This window comes from Saccostrea cucullata, unplaced genomic scaffold, assembly GCF_032062105.1.
Source record: "Saccostrea cucullata isolate Sc308-1 unplaced genomic scaffold, CSIRO_AGI_Scuc_v1 ctg297, whole genome shotgun sequence".
NCBI lineage: Eukaryota > Metazoa > Mollusca > Bivalvia > Ostreida > Ostreidae > Saccostrea > Saccostrea cuccullata.
Window position 1 is genome coordinate 638,642 of NW_026929962.1, and position 25,248 is coordinate 663,889.

Consider the following 25,248-nt stretch of genomic DNA (forward strand, 5'->3'; position numbering starts at 1 on the left):
TTAGTTGCAAAATTGGTAAAAAAAAAAAAAAAACATGCATACCGGGTATTATTGCAGCTGTTGAATGGCTGTTAAACCATGTGTAATAAGGTGCAATAAACTGTATGCTGTCTTTACAACATATTTAAGAAGTGCAAATATTACCTATATTACACTACAATGAATAGCATGTTTTACAAGAACAAAAATATATGTACGCTGATATAATGGTAACAAACATTGATTTAGATTGTTTAATGCATCAATCAAGCAGTTGAGCATCACCCTAATAACCAAGATCTCATATTAGAGCATTAGACAATGACATTTTATTGACTGGGTTGAAAGTGGCTTGCATTTTGCTGGACTAGACAACCAAACTTTTCGCCTGAGGTTTTCAATCTAAAGACAACAATTTGGTTCGAGGGTTCAGCAAAGCAAATTCTGTCATCAAGCTTGGTCAATAAATGGTTGTAATACCTTAAATATAACTGTCAATAAAATCTTGTAAAATTCCATGATTTCAATGCAAATGATGAAAGTTTGATGAATGTATCATCCACCTGCAATGCATATTTTACTGGACAATTCAGTATTTGTTGAAATAAATTAACACAAAAGCTGTTGGCTTGTTGTTTTTTTAAAGCACAGATTTATATAAAATATTTTTTAAATGTATAACAGAAAGAATTTCAATGTGTAAATGCAATAAACAGCTTTAATAGCACAGGAACAACAGCCTTGAATTTTACTTACATGGTAGACAAACAAGGTTTTCTCCTATCTACTCACATATCTACCAACATTAAAAAATGCTATATACATGTATATGCAGATACGAGTTTGTTTTCAGGAAAAAAAAATAAGCTTCTTGTATATATGTTTCATCACAGCCTTTAAAACCCTTCATACTCCTTAAAACAACAAAAATTCTCCACGAGTAGGAAGCTTTCGTAACAACAACTTCCCGTCACTCATTCATTAACAGTGCCCTTAGAAGTGGAGTAGAATAAAAGGTTAATGGTTATACAAAGTCTGATGCTGTGTACTTCTTCGTGTTTGGCGTCTCGTGTCTCGGTGCTCTTGGGACCGCCTAGAGCCTATGTTAAATGTACTACTGCGTGTCAATCGTGTCGTTTTACTGGCTTCTTCAGTTTTGCGCACTGATTTTCTCTTCTTAGGTGTTTGTTTAGGAGGTGATGGTTGACGATTTGGGCACAATCTGAAAAAAAAATTACAATCAATGTCTAGATCAATAAACCCATGAATTACAAACAAGAAGAATGTGCCATGGCCTAACCTTGCTCATGGAATTATATATATATATATATATAAATTTATATGTATATATTCAATGCTTAGTCCTGACTAGGGGGCAAAGTCTATTTATAGGGAGGAACCTTAGACTTTAGGATGAACCAAGGACAACACCCTAGACAGCTCAGTGGTTAGAGCTCCTGACTAGTAAAACATGGGCCCGGGTTCAATTCCAACCACATACTTTTATCATATATGTATTTAAGAATTTTCAATGTATGTTAACTCATTTCTCCTTTCCATACTAACAGTTTAAATGCTTGTCTCTCCTTTTCATGCTTCATGGGGATTTATCCTATACGGACCCCTTGTTCTTGGAATTTTTTTTTTAATTTACATTAATATCACTTTGCATCATTCCCCTGAGACCCTCACCAAAGGCTTCTTGACCTTAAAAGACCAATGGAAGAAGGATACCTTATTCATGTACATGTATAAGCTCCTCTGCTCTCTGATCAATAAAGCTAAAAAGAGACTGACAACATATACATTTCAATCAGATAACCAAACCTGGGCATTTGTGTCAGGTGAGCCAACAAAAAAACCCTATACATAGTGAATCTATTTGATTCATATTCAAATTATGGAATTATTCATACAAGATTGAACAAGTGATTTACTTTAAATGTTCTTCCAATTCCCATTCCCACAACTCCATTACACAACCAGAATGGGGGCATGCACGAACTCCCAAACATCTCTGGATTTCTACAGTATCTTCTGGAATAGCTGGTCTGAAATATGATTAATTAAATAAGTTTTTTTAAGGGAACAGTTCATTAATCTCTTGAAAAAAGCCTTGAAGAAACTTACAAAAGGAACAGGCATACTCTTGTTTACATGTAAATTGCAATCATGAATGATTCAAAATACAGCAACATTCAAAAAGTAAGAAAAAATTATTTCTACAATGTAAATTCTAAAACAGTACCTTGTAACTGGAAAAGAATCCTCCATTTGGCATGTGGGACAATTATCTAGACAAGGTTTACGAATACCATCTTCTGTATATAAGCACTGCGTGCAAATCCTGTGTTGACAGTAACCGGTTACCATTTGAAGCCGTGGGCACAAACAGATCATGCAGTTGAATCTGAAAAGCACACCCAAAAAATCAAAATCCTGGTATTATATCCTTATCTTCCACAGATCAAATGTTATGGCTATTACAAATGTTCAGAAAAAAACTAAAGATTTCTATGAGAAATTAGAACGACATTCAATTTGCTAAATTCTGAAAATGTCAACCTGTGCCGTTAAGAATTGAACAAAATTTCACATCACTTCATTGGAAGCGAAGTTTGTTTTAAACGTCTTTTTGTTAAATTAAGTGTGAGGGTCCGTCTTCAAAATCACCGCGTGCCATTAAGAATTGAACAAAATTTCACATCACTTTATTTCAACGTCTTCAAAATAAAGTTTTCTAATCGTTATGTAAAACAAAACTTACATATTTGGCAAGAGGATAAATTAAACTTTTGATCTGTGTGCATATTTTTATGTTTATTAATTCATACAATTGTTTTTTGAAGCGGTAAAGTCAATTCTAGAAAACAAGTGCAATTTAGTGACTTTTAACTCCAATAACTTTTGTTCTAATTAAGATAATCTTTATGAAATAAAATTAAAAGTATTATGCAAGTTTTAATGACCTCTTTCCAATGACATAGAATTTGTCTACAATTTCCCAACATAAAAAATCAGCTTGGGTTGCTAATATGATATTACTATCAAGAAAACATTACAATATTTTGAACATCCTGGTAACTACTGCATAAGCTAGAAACTCTTTCATTTCTTTGAGTACCATTCCATCTACCTGTTTCAATTGGAAGGTGGTGATTTGTGGTTTGTAATTTGATAATTTGAAAGATTGAACAAATAAATAAATAATTTCTGGACTTTATAATATGCACCTTAATACCGGAATTAAGGTCTCTGTATCAGGCAACAAAAAATCGCAACATACCAATAAAATTACACATCCCTACTCTATTTCAATCCACGTTTCAAAATTAAGCGCAATTCTACACCACTCCATGGAACTGAACACAACCATTTTTCTCCCCCAAATGGTTGGGTCATACTAAAATACGCCTGCCAAGGGAAAATACGCCTGCCGAGAAAATCTATACGCCTGACGTGTTATTAATGGAATGAATTTGTTTTTTGTTAGGTATATTACTTTTTCAGACCCAGTAGTTATTGTTTTAGGAAACAAAAATAATTTTAAAAGCACAGAATGGAGTTTTTAATCGTTTTAAAGTTTGCATTATGGCGTGGAGCATGCCTGCCGAAAAATCTAACGCCTGCGGCGTTGTTTCTCTAATTTCTCATTACAATTTTTGAAAAGTTACTTTTCAAAAGTATTTGGTTAACATTTGAAAAAAAAATTAATCCAAAAAAAAAATAATATATATTTAAAGGAGATAACTCTTACTTGACATTAGGAACTGCTGTGTGAAGACCTCGGACATCATGTTTTTCTTTCTTTCTTTTTTTTTTGAATAAAAATATTATTGATTTCGTATTTATTTATAGAATTAACAATGACTCAGGAGCACATATGCAGTAAAATCTTTGCGATTTACGGGTTACCGTAGTTGTTTTGAATCAGAATCTGAAATATTCAATGTTGAACTTTTTAAACATCAATGATATGATTATTATTTCAGGTTATATTAACTTAATATTTGCAACAAAGTTATAAAAATAAATACAAAATTTTACAGGTAAGAGAAATGGTATAATTTAAACTATTCCTACACATCCATGTCTACATGTACATCAAGCAGAGAAGGAAATAAACGAAATGAGTAAGAAAATCAGCATTTACATGACATGTGTACAAAATATTGTTTATACCTGTATGTTCAAAATCATTCCTTTTCATTCATTTAGAGAAAAGGAAGATGAGGTAAATCAAATTCTAAAGAAAAAACAAAAGAAATAACACATGCAGGCACTTGATGTTCCACACATTTGAAAAAAAAAACAAACAAATAACTTGGAACCCATACCTAATAATTCGGCATGGGGTTTTATTTTATCATTTTTTTTTCCAGATATGTAACGTCAAAGAATAGTCTGAAGAGTAAAATTTACTGAAAGTATGATGTGTTTATACCATGTTTGCAACATGTATAAGCGATCTGGGCTGTCATGGAAATAAACAAAACTTTTAAAAAGTTACTAATTTTCAAAATATAAAACACGTTATTTTTCATCTTATAAATTAACATTTCAACGTTTCACAATTTCTTCGTCTAGGCAAAGAACTCGATGATTTAAGAAAAGTGATGAAGTAATCTATTTTATTCATTTATTTCAATTAGAGAAAAAATAATCCATCGAAAGTTCCAAATATTCTCGCTATATATTATTGTTCTATCAAAATTCATTATTGTTAAAATTTGTTTGCAATGATATGAATGTCTGAATTCATGTTTACTGTGTATACACAGACTTCAAATCTCAATGAAACTTAATGATCGACCTTCCTGTATACCGTACCTGTGAGTAATATTATGAGGTATTACATAATTAGGTACATGACAAGTGAGAAGATTGGCATGTGCGCTATACACACTCCAAGGTGGGATATTATGAACCAGAGCCACAAAATCAGAATTAGTTAATTTGGTTATTAAATAAATGAATTTTAAGAAAATATGGATGAAGGAAATGCCGAATATAATACAAATGCATGTTTATCAAACTATTGAAAAGATCGTCAATTTACATTCGAATGTTGCAATTTTGACCTGACTGAGAATGTATTTAATCTAGTAACAAAAAAGAAAATCAACATATGGAAGCAATGAAAATATATAATATACTAATTGACGTACTTTTATTATTCTTTATTTGTTCAATACACAAGTATTATCACAATTTTTTAATAAGTATAATGCCAAAAAAAAAAAAAAAAAAAAAATTGGTGTAGTATGGCGCTTCTATACATGAAACAAATAAAATATTTATACAACATACCACACAAACTATTTACGCCCCAGACCTGCAAATAAATTTTTTTTCAGTTCTTCCTCCTCAGATAAGTATTGTAGTAATTGTTGAAATAGTTAGACAAGTATTGTAGAAATTGTTATAATGGTTGCACAATCTGTATCGTGAATCAATTGACATGATCTTCATGGATGGTTTCCGTGGTTATTTCTTTCTTGTCTATAATTCGGGTCTTCGACATATCTAGTTTAATTTCATAAAAACATTTTTTTTAAAGAATCAGGGGCAGTAAGCATATGTGAGCTGCCCAATATTTTTAAAATATTTTTATACCAGTGTTATCGTTAAGTTGGTTTATTTTTCATATATCGAGATGTCCAGTTTGATGGAAATAGCAATAAAATTTTCAACATTTGATTTGTAGTTGAGTTATCACCATGTGAAGTAGGGTGATTTTTCCGGAATTGAGAAATTTCCATCAAATTCTCACATTCCAAACAGGATTTAGATATGGCCGCACGCAAACAACAGAGTAAAAATTTAATAGATTGTTTAAAATGGCACAATAAATTATATCCCAAAATATCATTCTGTTGCTTGCATGCGGCCACCCTGAAAAATATATAAAACGAAGTTTTTCGAGGCCGATTTTGATCGCTTCCGGTTTCGGTTTTTATATTCAGACGTAAACAAAGTTGGAGGAAACAGAAAATGTGACAGTAGATTTATCGAAGTTCTAACCATTTAACAGGTAGGGATGAATTGAAAATCAGAGCAATTGTAATTTTACATGCACTGTTCAAAATTAAATCCCCTCCTATACTTATTAATGATAGAAGATTCGACATGACAGACTACGCTAACTCCATGAACTCGGGGGGACGGTAATCAATGCATGTCAAACAGTTGAAAATAGAAAATGTGTATCTAAAATACATCAAACAGGAACACAACATGCTATCTTCTTTCAAAGAAAAAAATAGATTATAAAAAAATGACTTAATCGTCGATTCTTTTTTTATTTAGGCCCTAATATTCATGATTCATTCATATGAACCCTCGATCGGCCGGTTGATCTGCATGATTAGCCGCGTTTTATCAGTTGTGAAAATCTTTACATATACGGCATTAGATTATAAATATACTACATTTCTAGGTTGGGGTTTATAACATATTTTTCTGTCTGAGTACAAATACAACTGAGTCTAGCCTTACACTGGTACCTGTGTACGTTGTGTAAATGTATGGTGTGCTATAACAGTCAAAAATAAAAAAAAAATGGCAAGAAGTTTTTTTTTTTTTTAATTTTTTTTTTATGTTAAACCATTAAAGAAATAAAAAAAAATTGTTTCTTAAAAATAAGCTAACATCACTAAATCTAATTAATGTTCTTTGCAGAATAAACAATATAAATTCTTTCTATTTTTCTTGTGGGAACAATGTATTTTTGTTGTTTTTTTTAACTTATTAATTAAAATATTATTAATGTAAAATTAAACTTTTGTCAGTATTAAAAAAAATAATTAGATTACCTTGGAATATTATGAATTCATTTAAATCACCATTTAAATGAAAAAAAAAAAAATGTTTGTCATTACAAGGTTCATCTTTTTTGTTTTAATTTAAAGTACCCAATAATGTCATTGCCTAAGTTTTTATTCATTTAACTCAAATAAGTAAATCAATAAAACTGCTATTTAAATTGATTTCATGAATGAAATAATTATATATTATACCTGGTGATACATGTATAAATAAATTATTCCCTTTTTCTCATATATATAGAAAATCTTATGCAAATGTATATACACTGTACAAGTAACTCCCTTCATTCCATAGTTATAGACAAAATGTGCATAGTTACATAATATATATAGTAATTTAATTTTGATATTTATATTTTAATTGTAGGATGCCTGGAGATGGTCCAAAACAATATCCTGTTACTGGAGCTGTTACTTGTTAGTGTTGTCAGTGTCGTGCTGGAGCCAGAGTTGTCGGGGCATGTGCCCATGTGGCCTCAGTATTGTGGTTTCTTGGCTATGAAAGACACACAAACTTTGCAGTAAGACCTATTCAAGACTGGGCTGACTACTTGAGGATGCAGCTGTGCAACCTGCAGTAATGGATGGCTCATCAGAAAGTGAAATGAGTGCAACGGAAGAGTGACATGAATTGTGACATTGGTTTATTGATAGTGAACATTATTGAGAGTGAACATTCTGCAGATTATAGGCGTCTCCATATAAATGAAAATTCTCAAGAGGGACGTTAAACAATATACAATCAATTAATCAATCAATCTGCAGGTTATGATATCAACTGCATTAGACTCCCATTATTGTTTTCAACAATAAGTAAGTAAGTAAGTAACAATATAGTGGAAGGCTGTGTATATATTGTTATTAATTAATTGTAAATAGGGATTTTTATGTATCTATGATTTTTTTTTATGTTTAAATTGTGATTTCTTAACATCTGTTATATAATTGAGAAATTAAAATATAGTACATTGTACATCCCAAAAACATAGTAGATTCATTGCATGAGTTTAATAAGTTTGGTTGTAAATATTGAAAGATGAATTATGTACTTTGACAAATGAAATGATTTGTTATTATCATATGATTAATTGTTATCAAAATTAATATACTGATGTAAAATGCATAATGCATCACAAAATGTTTCTCAGATAATAGTAACAATTACAGTTTATTATGCAATGTGTTTATTTGCATATTGAACTTTGTTAATAATGAACATGACTATATACAAGTACTTGTTATTTTTTGTAATACAATGTAATTACAAAACCTTTCCAGACAAACATGTACTAGAATAACTAATTCTTTGATGCTTATGTCATTTTTATGACATTGCGAGGATGATAAACATTATTTTATTATGAGTAAATGTAGTGTATAAGGCATGAGTGGTGTGATGTTAAACTTCTATGATCTTTTTGGAAAAAGTATAGGTGGGTGATGGGAGTTCTGGAATTTGTTTATGCAAACTGAAATCCCTTATTGTTATTTTTGTCAAGTTTAATGAATTGTTATTAAAAATGTTAGTTGAATACATTTCTTGTTTGTTCACTTTGTGCATTCAATGTATTTTTATGTTAAATACATACAAGTAAATTCAAAGAATTGTGGTCCCCCGCTTTCGGTGTCTTTGTGAGTGAGATGTTATTTTTTTTATGACATATTGTGTCTAATATGAACACCCTACCATATGTCATTTATTTAGAAATTATCATTGAAGTTGATTTTTTTGAAGGATGAAAACCCTAATCCTGACCATTAAAAACTTATGGCCAAAGTGAAAGTTTTTAAAGTAGGTCAACTCCAAGGTCAAGATCAAAGGGTCAAAGTTGTTGATATCCAATGAAAGGTCTGCTCACAAGAATAACGTATGTGAAGTATGAAAGTCCTAGCCGTTATCGTTCAAAAGTTATGGTCAAGGTTAAAGTTTATTCATAAGTACGTAGATCTTTAAGGTCAAGGTCAAAGTTGTTGATATCCAATTAAAGCTCCTGCCACAAAGAATATATATGTGAAATATGAAAGTCTTATTATCTATCGTTCAAAAGTTGTGACCAAAGTTAAAGTTTTTTTAAAAGTAGTGAAAACTCCAATGTCAAGGTCAAAGGAAAGTTGTTGGTATCCAATGAAAGGTCTTCTCAAAGGATTACATATGTGAAGTAGGAAAGCCCTAGCTCTCACATTTCAAAAGCTATGGTCAAGGTTTTAGTTTATTCATAAGTACGTAAATCTCAAAGGTCAAGGTCAAAAGGTAAAGGTTGTTGGTATCCAATGAAAGGTCTTGACTCAAAGAATACATATGTGAAAAATAAAAGTTCTAGTATCTACTGTTTAAAAGTTGTGACCAAGGTTAAAGTTTAAAAAGTAGTTAAAATTCCAAAGTCAAGGGTTAAAAGTTGTTGGTATCCAATGGAAGTTTTTTTTTTTACAAGGATTACATATGTGAAGTACGAAAGCCTTAGTCACCACCGTTCAAAAGTAATGGTCAAGGTTAAAGTTTTTTCATAATTACTGAAACTCCATGGTCAAGGTCGAAAGGTCAAGGTTGTTGGTATCCAATGAAAGGTCTTGCCACAAAAAATACATATGTGAAATATGAAAGTCCTAGTACCTACCATTCAAAAGTTATGGCCAAAGTAAAAGTTTGGAATTTTTGTGTAAAAGTGGGTTAAACTCAAAGGTCAAGGTCAAAAGGTCAAATTTGGTGGTACCCAAAGAAAGGTATTGTAACAAGGAATACATATGTGTAATATGAAAGTCATAGCTCCATTAAATCATAAGTTATGGGCAAGGTTAAAGTTTTTGTGACGGACAGACTTACAGACTGACGGACAGAAGAACAGACGAATGAGATTTAATGTCCCCTCGCTTTCGCGAAAGCGCGGGACAAAAACAACTGTTTTACATTTAAATCCGTTTTTTTACCACTTATAGCTAAAAAAAAAATAGTTTCTATTCACATGTTTAAGATTATTTCTGTTGTACTTGTATTAAACATCCATCTTTTATTTCTTTAATCATATTTACAGGGGAAAAAATTATTAAGAATTTCGAGAAATCAGTGAAAATTGTGTTATTTTTGTATTGACCCCAAAATGTCTTAATAGTGGTTTTTTCATCAAAATATGTCTGAAAAGGTGTGATTCAATCATAATTCTTTTAATATTTATAATATTTTGTCCATTATGGTTGGGGCATATTTAGGGTCTTAATGCCCCTGATTCTTTATATGTTTTACAAACATCATCTTCGCTAGCCAAGGGTTTCCGATCCGATACCTACTCTACAACCCTTGGCAGATTTGGCCGAAAATTTTAGAACTCGCGCAAACGAATTTGATTGGCTGCGAAGTCCGAGTCTTCGCAAGGTTTTTCCTAATTGACGATTTTCTTCTGAATTAAAGTCTGTTCGTGTTTTTTGCAAAATAAAAGTAATATTTACAAGGGATGAAAGTTAGGACATGATCTGTGCTTAAAAAAAAACAAGGGAATAATTTTAATTTTTTTTTCTTTTAATTATATATGTTTTCAAGATTTATTGAAAGGACCACCTAAGTCCGTGTTCCGCATCTTAGGTGCATCAATTTAAGCCAATCAAATGTCACGGCTCATTGATATTGATTGATACGGCAACAAGTAGAAAGTGGTGTCAAACTCTTGACTAAAAACCCACGAAGAACGATATTTTCTACCACTTTTGAGGTGTGCCCACTGCCCACAGCTGTATGAAGTTGTTTGGATATATTCCACATGGAGGTCGCCATATTGTTTCAAACGTCATATTGGTCTACGTATGTTACAGCTATTTTCATTGGACAAATATAAAAGAGCTTCAAGGGACTTAACTCAATTACGGCGATAGGCGGCGCAATCAAAGTTCCCGTTTGATAGGACTAAATCTGCCAAGGGTTGTAGAGTAGGTATCGGATCGGAAACCCTTGGCTAGCGAAGATGTACAAACATAAGCTTCAATGTTTATAAAAGTAAGAATTCACGTCTTCTTAGACGAACAGAAAATATATAAGGAATATAAAATATCGTAAAGTAGGAGTTCTCTCCTTTAATATTACTGCAAAACTCGTGTGTAGATTTTTATTAATAATTGTCAAATATTTTTTCTTTCCTTTTTGATTTGTTTATAATTAATTAAATTACAACCAAATATTTTATTAAAGTAATATATTTTTTTCAAAATAGTACATGATAAAAGAAACAACACCACGGGCGTGTAGATTTTCTCGGCAGGCGTGCTCTATGACGGAAGCAAATTATAAAACGAATAAAACATCGGACATGTGCTTTTTGAATTATTTTTGTTTGGTAAAACATTAAAAGTAAATAGTCTATTAAAATAATATATGTAATGAAATATAACTTTAGTCAATAAATAACACGGCAGGCGTATAGATTTTCCCGGCAGGCGTATTTTCCCCTGGCAGGCGTCGGCAGGCGTACTTTAGTAGGACCGCAAATGGTTAGTAAAATATGTCACAGATATGGGAGACTGTCTAGCAAACGGGGGATAAAGGACCATTTGGTGGGGGGTGCCCAACCTGTTGGTAGCTAAATAAATCTACTTTAGGTTGGTAAATAAAGCTATATGTGTAATTTACCTACGTAGCGGTAGCTAAATCTAGTGTTTGTACCAGACCTGTATGATAATATAACAAGTTACACATCACCCCCCCCCCCACCCCACCCCCCCCAAAAAAAAATACACATGCAATTTGGTAGGTTTCATCCATTAAGGGAAAATGCATTCAACATTTTGGAGCCTTATCGATAATCCGAATTAAAAACATTTAAAAGGAACGGTAATCGGATACTTAGATCTATCGCAAATTGAAAACTCAGCACGCCTTCAACCCTTCAACGTAAACATGGTAATCATATGCAGATCGCGACACAAAGAACTAAACTACATAGTATAAATTAATATCGGTTGGTGTATATGCCATGTAGCTTACCTCTTACATTTTATAAATCTTACCTATGCTCATATGAATTCTGAATTTCTTGCAGACGAGTCGTCATATTGTAAGATTGTTTATTCCCTTCAACGTTCGCGCTGAAGTGACCACGTGATGTAATTATCTACATTTCATTGGTTGAAACCAGTTCAAGCACACCGAGCCCGACCTATAAAAAAACACACAAACAGTTTCTATAATGTCTAGAGATGTTTCTAGTACAGTGTGTCAACACACTTTGAAAAAAATCAAAGCGCGTCAATATCGACCATATTAAAACACTTTAAAAAAAATTGTACGACTTAGTCAATATTCTCGCATATAAATTAATATTAAAAAAAATTTGAACCTGGTATTTAACTTCACTTCAGTTAGTATTCTGAGATATCGACGTTTTACATGTATGACCCTTAGGGGTACTAAAAATGCAACAAAATGGGAGTCCAAGTTTGCATTCTCATTGAAAATAATTTTCCAACACATGTGCAAAATCATTTTTCATTACTTTTGCGTTAACTTAAATTTAATGAGCGAAATTTTAATACATAAAGCATTGGGGTGAGCTAGGGGCCTTTTTCATGTTTTATCCTTGTTCTCGATGATGGTAGATCAATCAATCAGTTTTTCGAAAGAATGTCTCAAAGAATGCTTACTAATACATTTCTAAAATCTACCTCTGGAAATTTTGTTTTATTTTATCAAAGTGCCTCCATGGTAAAAAATGTTGATGTCCACTCTTAACGCATCTTGAAAAATTGATTCAAAGTGCTCTGATTTTTTCCCAAATTTAACGCACTTTGAAAAATTAAGATTATTTTTTCAAAGTGCTTTAACTTGGTTCCAAATTTAATGAACTTTAATTTTCTTTTATTTTCAGAGTGTGTAATTTTCAAAGTGCGTTGTAACAGTGCATGCTGCACTTTACTCGCAAAGATTACTTCAAAGAGTCAAATGTGTGACAATGAAAAAAAAAATAAAAAAAAAAAAAAAAAAATTGCCATTTTATCAAGGAAGCTTTAAATTGAAACAAAATCATGAAAATGGCTTTTTGGACAAGCATGGAGAAAAATATGTCTTGTTCTCCTTCTTTGATCTCTGTCTAGCCTCCTTCGTCTAGTTGAGGATTTTGCTAGTTGCCTGTGCGTGTGTTTATAAGAAAGGTTTTTTGTTGTTGATTCTAAAAACTGGATAAAACAGGATTGTTTTAGTTTTTTTTTTCTTAGACACTTGAGATTTAAAAATCTTGAGAATTAAAAAAATATCATATAATGATATAAAGGTATATGCATATTGAGACTATTGAGTTTATTGCCAACATAGGGTGCCCGTTTTATTTCGGCAGGACAATGGACTATTAAAAAAAATCACTTGGTTTTTTATGTTTATAATTTTTTGTACATTTGTAACTTAAAACACATGAAACATGTTGTTGTGGCATTATATTTAATGATAATTTTTAACAAGAATATACCTCTAAGCTATTGATTGATTGGTTGATTGACTGTATATTGTTTAACGTCCCTCTCGAGAATTTTTCACTCATATGGAGACGTCACCGTATGCCGGTGAAGGGCTTCAAATTTTGACCTTTACTCGACACTCAGGGCCATTGAGCAGTGAGGGATCTTTATCGTGCCAACGCCTGCCGCTGACACGGGGCCTCGGTTTTTAAGGTCTCATCCGAAGGACCCGCAACTTTCACTTCAAAGTTCCGAGCGCATGGCGAAGGAACAGTTGCTACCCATTTTAACGACTAGATCAGTCGCGGCCGAGATATGAACTCACGACCTCCCGATCACGGCTAAGCTATTGACAAAATCGAAAAAATCAAAATTTGGCCGTTTTATTTTAGTTTATGTCACAAGAAGTTGTAGTTAATTATGCCCCCCCCCCCCCTTTTTGATCCGATTCGCCTCCCCAATGTGAGATACTTGCCGACGCCCCTACTGGAAGGATCTCCGAAGACTAGGATTCATGTTAATCTGTCAATGGGGAACTCTGACATCCTTTTAATTAATATCAACTTTAGGGTACTTTCGAGTAGACTCAATCAATTTAAGGTCAGACGAGACGTTCCTCAATATATGTTTTGTATATCTTCGTAATGTATGGAAAATATTTTAAATCTTAATAACATTCTGATTTCTAAACCAGTTTCTAAACGTTTTTACAAACACTTAAACATTTGAAACTGGAAAATTATTTTTCTTCCCAAAAGGATTAATTATATAAGGAAAACTATCCCTGATATCTTGCAGAAATGCCTGGTAAGGTACCTCAATTTTTGTGAGTAAACATGTTTAAGTAGCAATACTTCATTGACAAAATCTTTGAAAAAATTATCTGTCATTAAGAAAAACATAAGTATGACATCTTTTGTTCTTTCAAATAAATGATAAAAAATATATATTCCAGCTCACAGTGAATGTCAAAACTGGAAATATCTCCGAATTCTATCAAACTGTAATTTCCACCAACAACACACGCTTGGATATCACTTTACCTTTTTAATACCTTCCTGGCAGAGAATCACTTTTTATGCCCCCCTAATCGAGGATTCGGGGATATCTATAGTTTTTGTTGTGTTCTCCTGTCTGTCTGTCCGTCTAGCTGTATGTCTGTCCGCAAAAACTTTCACCTTGCCCATAACTTTTGATTAAGTGAAGCTATGACTTTCATATTTCACATGTGTATTCCTTGTGACAAGACCTTTCTTTAAGTACCACCGGTCCGAATTTGACCTTTTGACCTTGACCTTGGAGTTTGACACACTTTTATACCAAAATTTTAAACTTTTACTTTGACCATAACTTTTGAACGGTAGACACTAGGACTTTCATACTTCACATATATGTATTTTTTGCGACAAGACCTTTCATTGGACACCAAAAACTTTGACTTCTCGACCTTGGAGATTTTGGTACTTACAAAAAACTTTAACCTTGGCCATATCTTTTGAACAGTAAGGGCTAGGACTTTCATACTTTACATATGTAATCCATAAGAAAAGAACTTTTCATTCGATACCAAGAACTTTGAACTTGACCTTGGAGTTTGACCTACTTTTTAGAAAGAGACATTGGCAATAACTATTGAAGGGTTAGGGTTAGGGCTTTCATACTTCACATATTTAATCCTTGTGACAAGACCTTTTAGTTGATTGCAAGAACCTTGACCCTTTGGCCTTGACCTTGGAGTTTGACCTACTTTTTAAAAACTTGGCCATAATTTTTGAACAGTCAGGTCTGGGCTTTCATACTTCATGTATGTAATCCTTGTGACCTTTGTTTAGAAACCAACAACTTTGACTCTTTGGCCTTGGAATTTGACCTACCTTTTAAAAACATATCCTTGGCCATAACTTTTGTAATGAGTAATGAATAAGGCAATGGGCCTATACCATTCAAACGCTTGTGTGATCTGGACAAATGGAACAGTCCAGGAGCCTGTTCACCCCTGTTTGAATGGTATAGCCCTTTGCTATATAAATGACTGCAGAGGCAGTCTCGCTCTCTCAAAAATCCGCAGAAGAAGCGAGAAGCTGAACAGAAGATTAAAAGTAGTAATAAAAATTAGAAGTGTTTAGAGGGTAAAAGAAGGATAAGTAAGGCTAGGGTACAGAGCACCGGTCTGTAGTTAGCCAAGGAATTGAACTGAAGCACAAGGTGTAGTAATCCTGAGTAAGGGTGAGGCACCGAGTGCTCAATTCAATAGGAACTAGGTTACGGAACCAGGTGCAAGGAGCCCAGTCATAGTACCCGGTTATAAAGAACTAACCTCGGCTTGTAGATCCCGGTGTTTAAATAAAAAAAAAATAAACAAGGACAAGTATCCCACAAAAATAATAAATAATCATACTTGTACATAATTTTAATTCCCAGTATTAATTATAGGCTCAGATAGAGCCAGAGGAAAAGTTCATATTTTTGTAAAATTAAGACCCTGTATCTCTGAAAACGGACCCTTAAATAAGGTTACACGTTACATTTTGGTGGTAGCTGGTAAAGGGATACAGGGTACATTTAATTGTTAGAATCTGTGTTTAAGTTTATTTAACGGTGTGAACTGTGTTCTGTCACCGGGTTCTCGTGAACGCAGATCAGTTACTTGGTTCAGATACCAGGTACAGAGTTCTGTGTGCACTGTGTTAGGTACGTGCACCGCAGTAAGATTTAATATAGTTGAGTACCAAGTATTTTTGTTTGGTTACTTGGTATATAGATATCAAACATGAAGAACGAACAAGAATCAGAACTGTGGGCAGATCTTGAAGAAATTGACGTTAGACGATGACAATTAAGAGAAACGTTAGAGAAGTTAAAGTCTACGCCAAGCTCATTTAATGTTAGTAGGCCCTCTCTAGTTACTGATTCTGGTGTAGACTTGAGACAAAAGACTGACGACGACAGCTTAGATGAGTTGATGGGTAAAGTTGACGTAAACCTCACCACAAAAGCAAGTAATGTGAAAGGAGCTATGGGTGGATACGAGGAACATAAGACCCAATCTTATGATTTCCATGTTCCTGGAACCAAAGATATTTGGGACAGAGGCGATGTTTACACCACACCAAAGTCGGCGTACTATCACGGTGTGATTTTTTATAAAAACAATTTTAGTAACATATGTTTTAGCTGACTTTAAAATATACTCTTAATTTACTGTACTTATTTTAAACAACTTGAAAAACTTTAATTATGCTAATTACTATGTAACTCCGAATCTGGAAATTAATTATTGAATCAATTTACTCAACATGTCATGAGTTATTCCATCTAAGCCACCTGTCACTCATGCTCAGATTTGTGCTAATTATGTTCCCCAAACGAAGTTGGGGAACATATTGTTTTTACTCTGTTTCTTATTATTATGTCGCCCCGAACGAAGTCGGGGACGACATATTGATATTGTACGCATGTTTTTTTTATCCAGGCTGTTTCTCGGAGATGGCTGGGACAATCTTCCTGAAACTTTCCTCAAAGGACGATCACTGGTTGTAGTTGTGCAGTGAGGTCGTTCAGTTCCAATATGTCTACCGTTGCCATGGAAACCTGTAAAAAGCGACAAATTTTGTCCGAGAGTGTTCTCTCTGGTCCCTTAAACGTTCGTCATGAAACTTTTCTTATTTTAAGGATTAGTATCTGTAGTTCTGCAACTCGTATTTAAAATTTTCATATAATCGATTATTGCCATGGAAACCAGGTGAAAGTAAAAATTCTTTAATTTCGATTTTCTCAATAACTACTCAGGCAATCGTTTTGAAACTTTCAATGTTTATTCCTTGCAATGTGTCAAAGTGATTTCTACTTTCAAAATAATTGTAATGAGTCGCTCACAGTTGCCATAGAAACGAAACAGAAAAAAAGATTCAGATGTACACATGTGTTCTCCAAGGTCTAGGTCAAAGGGTCAAAGTTCGTCGTATCCAATAAAAGTTCTTTTCACAAGGATTACATATTTGAAATACGAAAGCCCTAGTACTTACCGTTCAAACGTTATGGCTATTTACTATGTTCAAGACGACCCCCCCCTTTTTTTGAAGCACACAGCCAAGTAGAATACACAGATATAACATATACAACTTACAAGTAACTTTTTAAAATCTTCATTCATAAAATTCAGTTCCCGTCATGTGATATTTTGCCATCATTCATTCTCCTTCTGTTTTGTCTCTTGAATTTATAAATATTTTATTTTATCTATATAAAAAAAAATAACGATTGTCAGCTGCATTTATTATCATTTCGCGTTTTCTTGTATATCTATCACTTGTATATTATTCTTTTCATTAGATAGTGCAAGTATAAATTAAAAAATTGGTACGTCATTTCCATAGTTTTTATTCATTCATAAATTCTTTGATCCGCTCCTGATGGTTCGCAAAGCCTTGATCACCACTGTATACAAAACATTCATCTCGCCGAAAATGTTCATGATTCCGCTAAACTGAGAAAGTTCACACATGATTTATCATCTCATAACACACATCAGCTCTCTGCAATGCAGAAATGCTCGAATTGAAGGGGAAAATTCAGGAGTTATTGATGAGAAAAATTCAGGAGTTATTATGTCGCCCCGAACGAAGTCGGGGACGACATATTGATATTGTACGCATGTTTTTTTTATCCAGGCTGTTTCTCGGAGATGGCTGGGACAATCTTCCTGAAACTTTCCTCAAAGGACGATCACTGGTTGTAGTTGTGCAGTGAGGTCGTTCAGTTCCAATATGTCTACCGTTGCCATGGAAACCTGTAAAAAGCGACAAATTTTGTCCGAGAGTGTTCTCTCTGGTCCCTTAAACGTTCGTCATGAAACTTTTCTTATTTTAAGGATTAGTATCTGTAGTTCTGCAACTCGTATTTAAAATTTTCATATAATCGATTATTGCCATGGAAACCAGGTGAAAGTAAAAATTCTTTAATTTCGATTTTCTCAATAACTACTCAGGCAATCGTTTTGAAACTTTCAATGTTTATTCCTTGCAATGTGTCAAAGTGATTTCTACTTTCAAAATAATTGTAATGAGTCGCTCACAGTTGCCATAGAAACGAAACAGAAAAAAAGATTCAGATGTACACATGTGTTCTCCAAGGTCTAGGTCAAAGGGTCAAAGTTCGTCGTATCCAATAAAAGTTCTTTTCACAAGGATTACATATTTGAAATACGAAAGCCCTAGTACTTACCGTTCAAACGTTATGGCTATTTACTATGTTCAAGACGACCCCCCCCCTTTTTTTGAAGCACACAGCCAAGTAGAATACACAGATATAACATATACAACTTACAAGTAACTTTTTAAAATCTTCATTCATAAAATTCAGTTCCCGTCATGTGATATTTTGCCATCATTCATTCTCCTTCTGTTTTGTCTCTTGAATTTATAAATATTTTATTTTATCTATATAAAAAAAAAATAACGATTGTCAGCTGCATTTATTATCATTTCGCGTTTTCTTGTATATCTATCACTTGTATATTATTCTTTTCATTAGATAGTGCAAGTATAAATTAAAAAATTGGTACGTCATTTCCATAGTTTTTATTCATTCATAAATTCTTTGATCCGCTCCTGATGGTTCGCAAAGCCTTGATCACCACTGTATACAAAACATTCATCTCGCCGAAAATGTTCATGATTCCGCTAAACTGAGAAAGTTCACACATGATTTATCATCTCATAACACACATCAGCTCTCTGCAATGCAGAAATGCTCGAATTGAAGGGGAAAATTCAGGAGTTATTGATGAGAAAAATTCAGGAGTTATTATGTCGCCCCGAACGAAGTCGGGGACGACATATTGATATTGTACGCATGTTTTTTTTATCCAGGCTGTTTCTCGGAGATGGCTGGGACAATCTTCCTGAAACTTTCCTCAAAGGACGATCACTGGTTGTAGTTGTGCAGTGAGGTCGTTCAGTTCCAATATGTCTACCGTTGCCATGGAAACCTGTAAAAAGCGACAAATTTTGTCCGAGAGTGTTCTCTCTGGTCCCTTAAACGTTCGTCATGAAACTTTTCTTATTTTAAGGATTAGTATCTGTAGTTCTGCAACTCGTATTTAAAATTTTCATATAATCGATTATTGCCATGGAAACCAGGTGAAAGTAAAAATTCTTTAATTTCGATTTTCTCAATAACTACTCAGGCAATCGTTTTGAAACTTTCAATGTTTATTCCTTGCAATGTGTCAAAGTGATTTCTACTTTCAAAATAATTGTAATGAGTCGCTCACGGATGCCATAGAAACGAAACAGAAAAAAAGATTCAGATGTACACATGTGTTCTCCAAGGTCTAGGTCAAAGGGTCAAAGTTCGTCGTATCCAATAAAAGTTCTTTTCACAAGGATTACATATTTGAAATACGAAAGCCCTAGTACTTACCGTTCAAACGTTATGGCTATTTACTATGTTCAAGACGACCCCCCCCCCTTTTTTTGAAGCACACAGCCAAGTAGAATACACAGATATAACATATACAACTTACAAGTAACTTTTTAAAATCTTCATTCATAAAATTCAGTTCCCGTCATGTGATATTTTGCCATCATTCATTCTCCTTCTGTTTTGTCTCTTGAATTTATAAATATTTTATTTTATCTATATAAAAAAAAATAACGATTGTCAGCTGCATTTATTATCATTTCGCGTTTTCTTGTATATCTATCACTTGTATATTATTCTTTTCATTAGATAGTGCAAGTATAAATTAAAAAATTGGTACGTCATTTCCATAGTTTTTATTCATTCATAAATTCTTTGATCCGCTCCTGATGGTTCGCAAAGCCTTGATCACCACTGTATACAAAACATTCATCTCGCCGAAAATGTTCATGATTCCGCTAAACTGAGAAAGTTCACACATGATTTATCATCTCATAACACACATCAGCTCTCTGCAATGCAGAAATGCTCGAATTGAAGGGGAAAATTCAGGAGTTATTGATGAGAAAAATTCAGGAGTTATTATGTCGCCCCGAACGAAGTCGGGGACGACATATTGATATTGTACGCATGTTTTTTTTATCCAGGCTGTTTCTCGGAGATGGCTGGGACAATCTTCCTGAAACTTTCCTCAAAGGACGATCACTGGTTGTAGTTGTGCAGTGAGGTCGTTCAGTTCCAATATGTCTACCGTTGCCATGGAAACCTGTAAAAAGCGACAAATTTTGTCCGAGAGTGTTCTCTCTGGTCCCTTAAACGTTCGTCATGAAACTTTTCTTATTTTAAGGATTAGTATCTGTAGTTCTGCAACTCGTATTTAAAATTTTCATATAATCGATTATTGCCATGGAAACCAGGTGAAAGTAAAAATTCTTTAATTTCGATTTTCTCAATAACTACTCAGGCAATCGTTTTGAAACTTTCAATGTTTATTCCTTGCAATGTGTCAAAGTGATTTCTACTTTCAAAATAATTGTAATGAGTCGCTCACAGTTGCCATAGAAACGAAACAGAAAAAAAGATTCAGATGTACACATGTGTTCTCCAAGGTCTAGGTCAAAGGGTCAAAGTTCGTCGTATCCAATAAAAGTTCTTTTCACAAGGATTACATATTTGAAATACGAAAGCCCTAGTACTTACCGTTCAAACGTTATGGCTATTTACTATGTTCAAGACGACCCCCCCCCTTTTTTTGAAGCACACAGCCAAGTAGAATACACAGATATAACATATACAACTTACAAGTAACTTTTTAAAATCTTCATTCATAAAATTCAGTTCCCGTCATGTGATATTTTGCCATCATTCATTCTCCTTCTGTTTTGTCTCTTGAATTTATAAATATTTTATTTTATCTATATAAAAAAAAATAACGATTGTCAGCTGCATTTATTATCATTTCGCGTTTTCTTGTATATCTATCACTTGTATATTATTCTTTTCATTAGATAGTGCAAGTATAAATTAAAAAATTGGTACGTCATTTCCATAGTTTTTATTCATTCATAAATTCTTTGATCCGCTCCTGATGGTTCGCAAAGCCTTGATCACCACTGTATACAAAACATTCATCTCGCCGAAAATGTTCATGATTCCGCTAAACTGAGAAAGTTCACACATGATTTATCATCTCATAACACACATCAGCTCTCTGCAATGCAGAAATGCTCGAATTGATGGTGGCATGTCAGATTCGTTTTTCGGTAGAACCTCTAAAATGAAAGTGAAAGAGGGAAATTTCAGAGTTCCCACTGGCGTTACAATACACAAAATAATTCGGCTGATCTTCTTCATAAATTACATTTCCCAAGCTTTTATGATAGGAAAGATACTGCCAATTAACAAGTATGAGGCTCAGTTCAGTACATCTGCCAGATTTCGTTTATGCAAGTCTGCAAATTGAGGAACTTGTAATTTTCCTGCACTACTTTCTTCTCCTACCGATTCTAAAAATAATGAGAGGGATGTACCGAATTAAGGTCTTACGTTTCCAATGGAAAGGACTGATATAACTCAAAGGTTTTCAAACTTAGCTTATGGACTTTTGTTTTAGTGATGATAAAAATGAAAGTCTTGTCTAATACGGGGCGACATATGCTATTGCTTGCAATAGCAGACTTTCTAGTTATTATTATTTTTCTTCTCGGGAAAATTTTGTCCGCGAATGATCTTGTAAAGTACACATCCGATTAAGGGGAAACCTTTTTATGGTAAGTGGGCATGTTATGTAGATTTGCGGAACGAAGGTCATTTTGCGCGCACGTGCTTGCAAGAGCGCGCACGTGCAACACGTGAAATGACCAATATACTTGAAATTGCCGTAACTTTTACATTTTTCGATGTAATGCTTTGATATTTAGAATATATAGACATATTATAAATGTAGATAAGATGACCTTGTCAACATGCCATTTTGTGTGCACGTGCTTGCAAGAGCGCGCACGAGCAACACGTGAAATGACCGATTTAATTGATATCGGCGTAAATTTTTACCGTTTTGATGAAATGCTTTGAAACTCATAATAAAAGGATATAGTAGTAGCATAGACAATATCACATGGTCAAAATAGCAAAATCTCACGCGCATGCACGTGCGCTTCGCTCTGATTGGCTGAAACTAAAATCTCAACATCTTTCTTGTTTTTTGATGAAATCCTTTGAAATTTTGAACATAGCCATGCATTAGGATATCCTACAACATGATATATAACAATTTTCATGAAAACACGTGCTTGCACGTGCGCTGCAATCTGATTGGCTGAAACTTTAAATAGCTATAATTCCCTTGGTTTTCAACCAAACAGGATGAGATTTGGAACATAGATAGATATAATAGACTTCTACAAGAAGGTTTGATCACAATGCACATCCATACACGTGCGTGAACCTACGCTGCAATCTGATTGGCTGAAACTTTAATCAGCTATAACTCCCTTGGTTTTCAACCAAACGGAGTGGTATTTAGAACATAGATAGATGTAATGGACTTCTACAAGAAGGTATGTCACCATGCTCATGTATGCACGTGCGTGCACGTGAAATGAGTAAAATCAAAAATACAATTGAATGAGCGTATTTTTAATACTTCTGGATAGAATACATTAATACTTAGTATATTAAAGTATATAGATTGTGTAGACAAGATGATATGGTCATTACGCACATGCATTCACATGCGCACGCGTGCAATGCTAAAATTTGAATGAACTTGGTACTCTTCTCGGTAAACGTTGTTAAAGTCTCAAATGTATCAAGTTTGTCTTATTTAATGAAGCTTACAGGGAATATGGCACCAAAAGGGTAATGGGGAGCGTTTGGGGAACATCTGTAACGGTCCCCGTTACAATTAGCACTAGTTGCCTTTGTTATATTTTATTATTTATGGTAATTCCACCCTCCTACGATGTCATAGGTTTTTGCAAAAACTGTAATTAGTTTAACTTCATACCTAATAGAACAATATCTCTTGGAAGAATGCTTTACAATAGGTGTAATGATAAATATTGTTAAGTTAAAGAATTTAAAAAATGCACATTTTCTATATTTAATCAATTATTCAATCTTTAAAAAATGTTTACAAGGGCAATAACTCCTTCTAAGGTCTCTTCATTCAGGCATTTGCTTTATTGTAAAATAGTTTCCTTGATATTCACTATTCAAAATTATCTTTTAAGTAGGAAGTATTTAGGAACACTCAGCATCAGAATTATGCATTTTAACCAGTTTTTACTCATTTTTCATAATACTGTTTACAAAAAATGTGCGATTTTTTTATGTTGACATACACTTCTGTTTATTTATGTTTCGCATCTTAAATTATATGGTGACCTATACATTTTTGCAATAATTGGAAAGTTAAAAGTATATTAAATGAAAATAAATCCAGTTTTTGTACTTTGAACCTATAAAATTGTGAGGGTGGAAACACCAACCTAAGTTTGTAATAAAGTGCTATTCCATCGTTAGCATTTTTATGCTTTATTGTTGCCGGAAAGTTTGACACATATTTTCCCCGGTGATAGTACTCAGGGGTGTCACTGGGTAACTCAGCATATTCACCACGGATTTCAACGCCGCATGTACACTGGAGTACGTTAGGTGTAAGCTCAATGTCAACACCCAGAAGTGTTACATGGAGTCTCGCAAAGGACAGAGAACCTATTTCGACTGTACCAAGTACACCATTGGGTGCAGCGTTACCAGTGAAGGAAAACAGTGGTTATTGTCCTAGCACTAACACATTTGGTAAAACTGTGATGAAGCCTGAGACATTTGATGGTACCGGGTCCTGGATTGATTAGAAAGCTCATTTCGAGGCATGTAGTAGCATCAACCTGTGGAACGATAGACAAAAGGGCTTGTACCTGGCAGCATCATTAAGAGGCCAAGCACAAACAGTTCTTGGGAATATGAAAACAGATAATGCTTGTGCATATAGAGACTTGTGTGAAGCGTTAGAGGCTAGATTTGCACCGACTAATCAGACGGAACTTTATCGAGCCATGTTAAAGGAAAAACATCAGAAGCCAAAGGAGACACTGCCAGAATTGGGGGAAAGTATACGACGACTAGCACATTTAGCGTACCCGACGGCACCACGTGAGGTTACAGAGATGATTGCTAAAGATCAGTTCATCGACGCTTTGACGGACTTTGATATGCGCCTAAGAATACAGCAGTCACGACCCAAATCCTTAAATGACGCAGTTCGGCTGGCCGTGGAGATTGAAGCTTTTTGTAGAGCTGAGCGCCAGAGAAGACACGATGTAAGTTTCGCCAGAACAGCACATAGTGAATTAGAGGGGCAATCGGAAACTGATGCAAAGGTACGGGAAGATTTGATACAATTACGAGATGAACTTCGGTCGTCACTGCGAGACCTCGAGAACAAAATAACCACTTTGTCAGAACGCAAAGAGACCAGTAGACAACTAAAATCTGATGAATCAAGTTAGATACCAAGTTCCGACCAAACCAAGTTCCCTTTTAAGTGCCATAACTGTGGTAGGCAAGGCCACAGGGCTAAAGACTGTTATGTTAAAAGGAAAACGGAGATAAGTGGTAAAGCAAGCAATGCATACACGGCATCCCCAAAGGAGGCAGTGGAACAAAAAGAGGTAACCGATGCTAAGCCAAAGAATAGGAATTCTAATACGAGTTCAGTCACTCAAACACGAGTTGATGTTCAGTCTGGGTTATTTATAAAGGCTAATGTTAATAAGGTGCCTTTTACATTGTTAGTGGATACCGGGGCTACACTGACAATTTTGTCAAATAAAGTATTTGAAAACATGCTTAGCACGGAAACTGTCGAACTAATGCCCGTAACACAGAAAATAATTCTAGCCGATGGAACTCCATTGCAAGTGCAGGGTAAGTGTACATCCAACTTTATGATGGAAAGTCACGAATTCACTTTTGAAGCAGTTGTCGCTGACATCAGTACCGACGGCATCTTAGGTTTAGATTTCCTGAAACAAAATAAATGTTTGGTGGATGTTTCTTTAGGGAAAATGTATGTTAGAGGAAT

General features: G+C 34.0%; 1 protein-coding gene across 1 annotated transcript; it reads right to left on the minus strand.

Moving 5' to 3' along the window:
- Positions 1–78: 78 nt before the first annotated feature.
- On the minus strand, positions 79–11,873 carry LOC134282526 (uncharacterized). The gene is made up of 4 exons (XM_062764929.1): positions 11,796–11,873; positions 2,228–2,389; positions 1,917–2,030; positions 79–1,201 (listed from the first exon to the last, which is right to left on the minus strand). Exons 1-4 carry the CDS (start codon positions 11,837–11,839, stop codon positions 997–999), a joined length of 525 nt encoding a protein of 174 aa, XP_062620913.1. The 5' UTR covers positions 11,840–11,873; the 3' UTR covers positions 79–996.
- Between the last annotated feature and the right edge of the window lie 13,375 nt (positions 11,874–25,248).

Bases quoted from the DNA above. Each gene is read 5' to 3' on its own strand.
- LOC134282526 (XM_062764929.1), bottom strand. From the start codon at position 11,839: ATGACGACTCGTCTGCAAGAAATTCAGAATTCATATGAGCATAG. The intron at 2,390-11,795 runs GTAAGATTTATA...TGTGCTTTTCAG, and splicing joins CAGAATTCATATGAGCATAG to ATTCAACTGCATGATCTGTT. The intron at 1,202-1,916 runs GTAAATCACTTG...TTTTTTTTTCAG, and splicing joins GAATTGGAAGAACATTTAAA to ATTGTGCCCAAATCGTCAAC.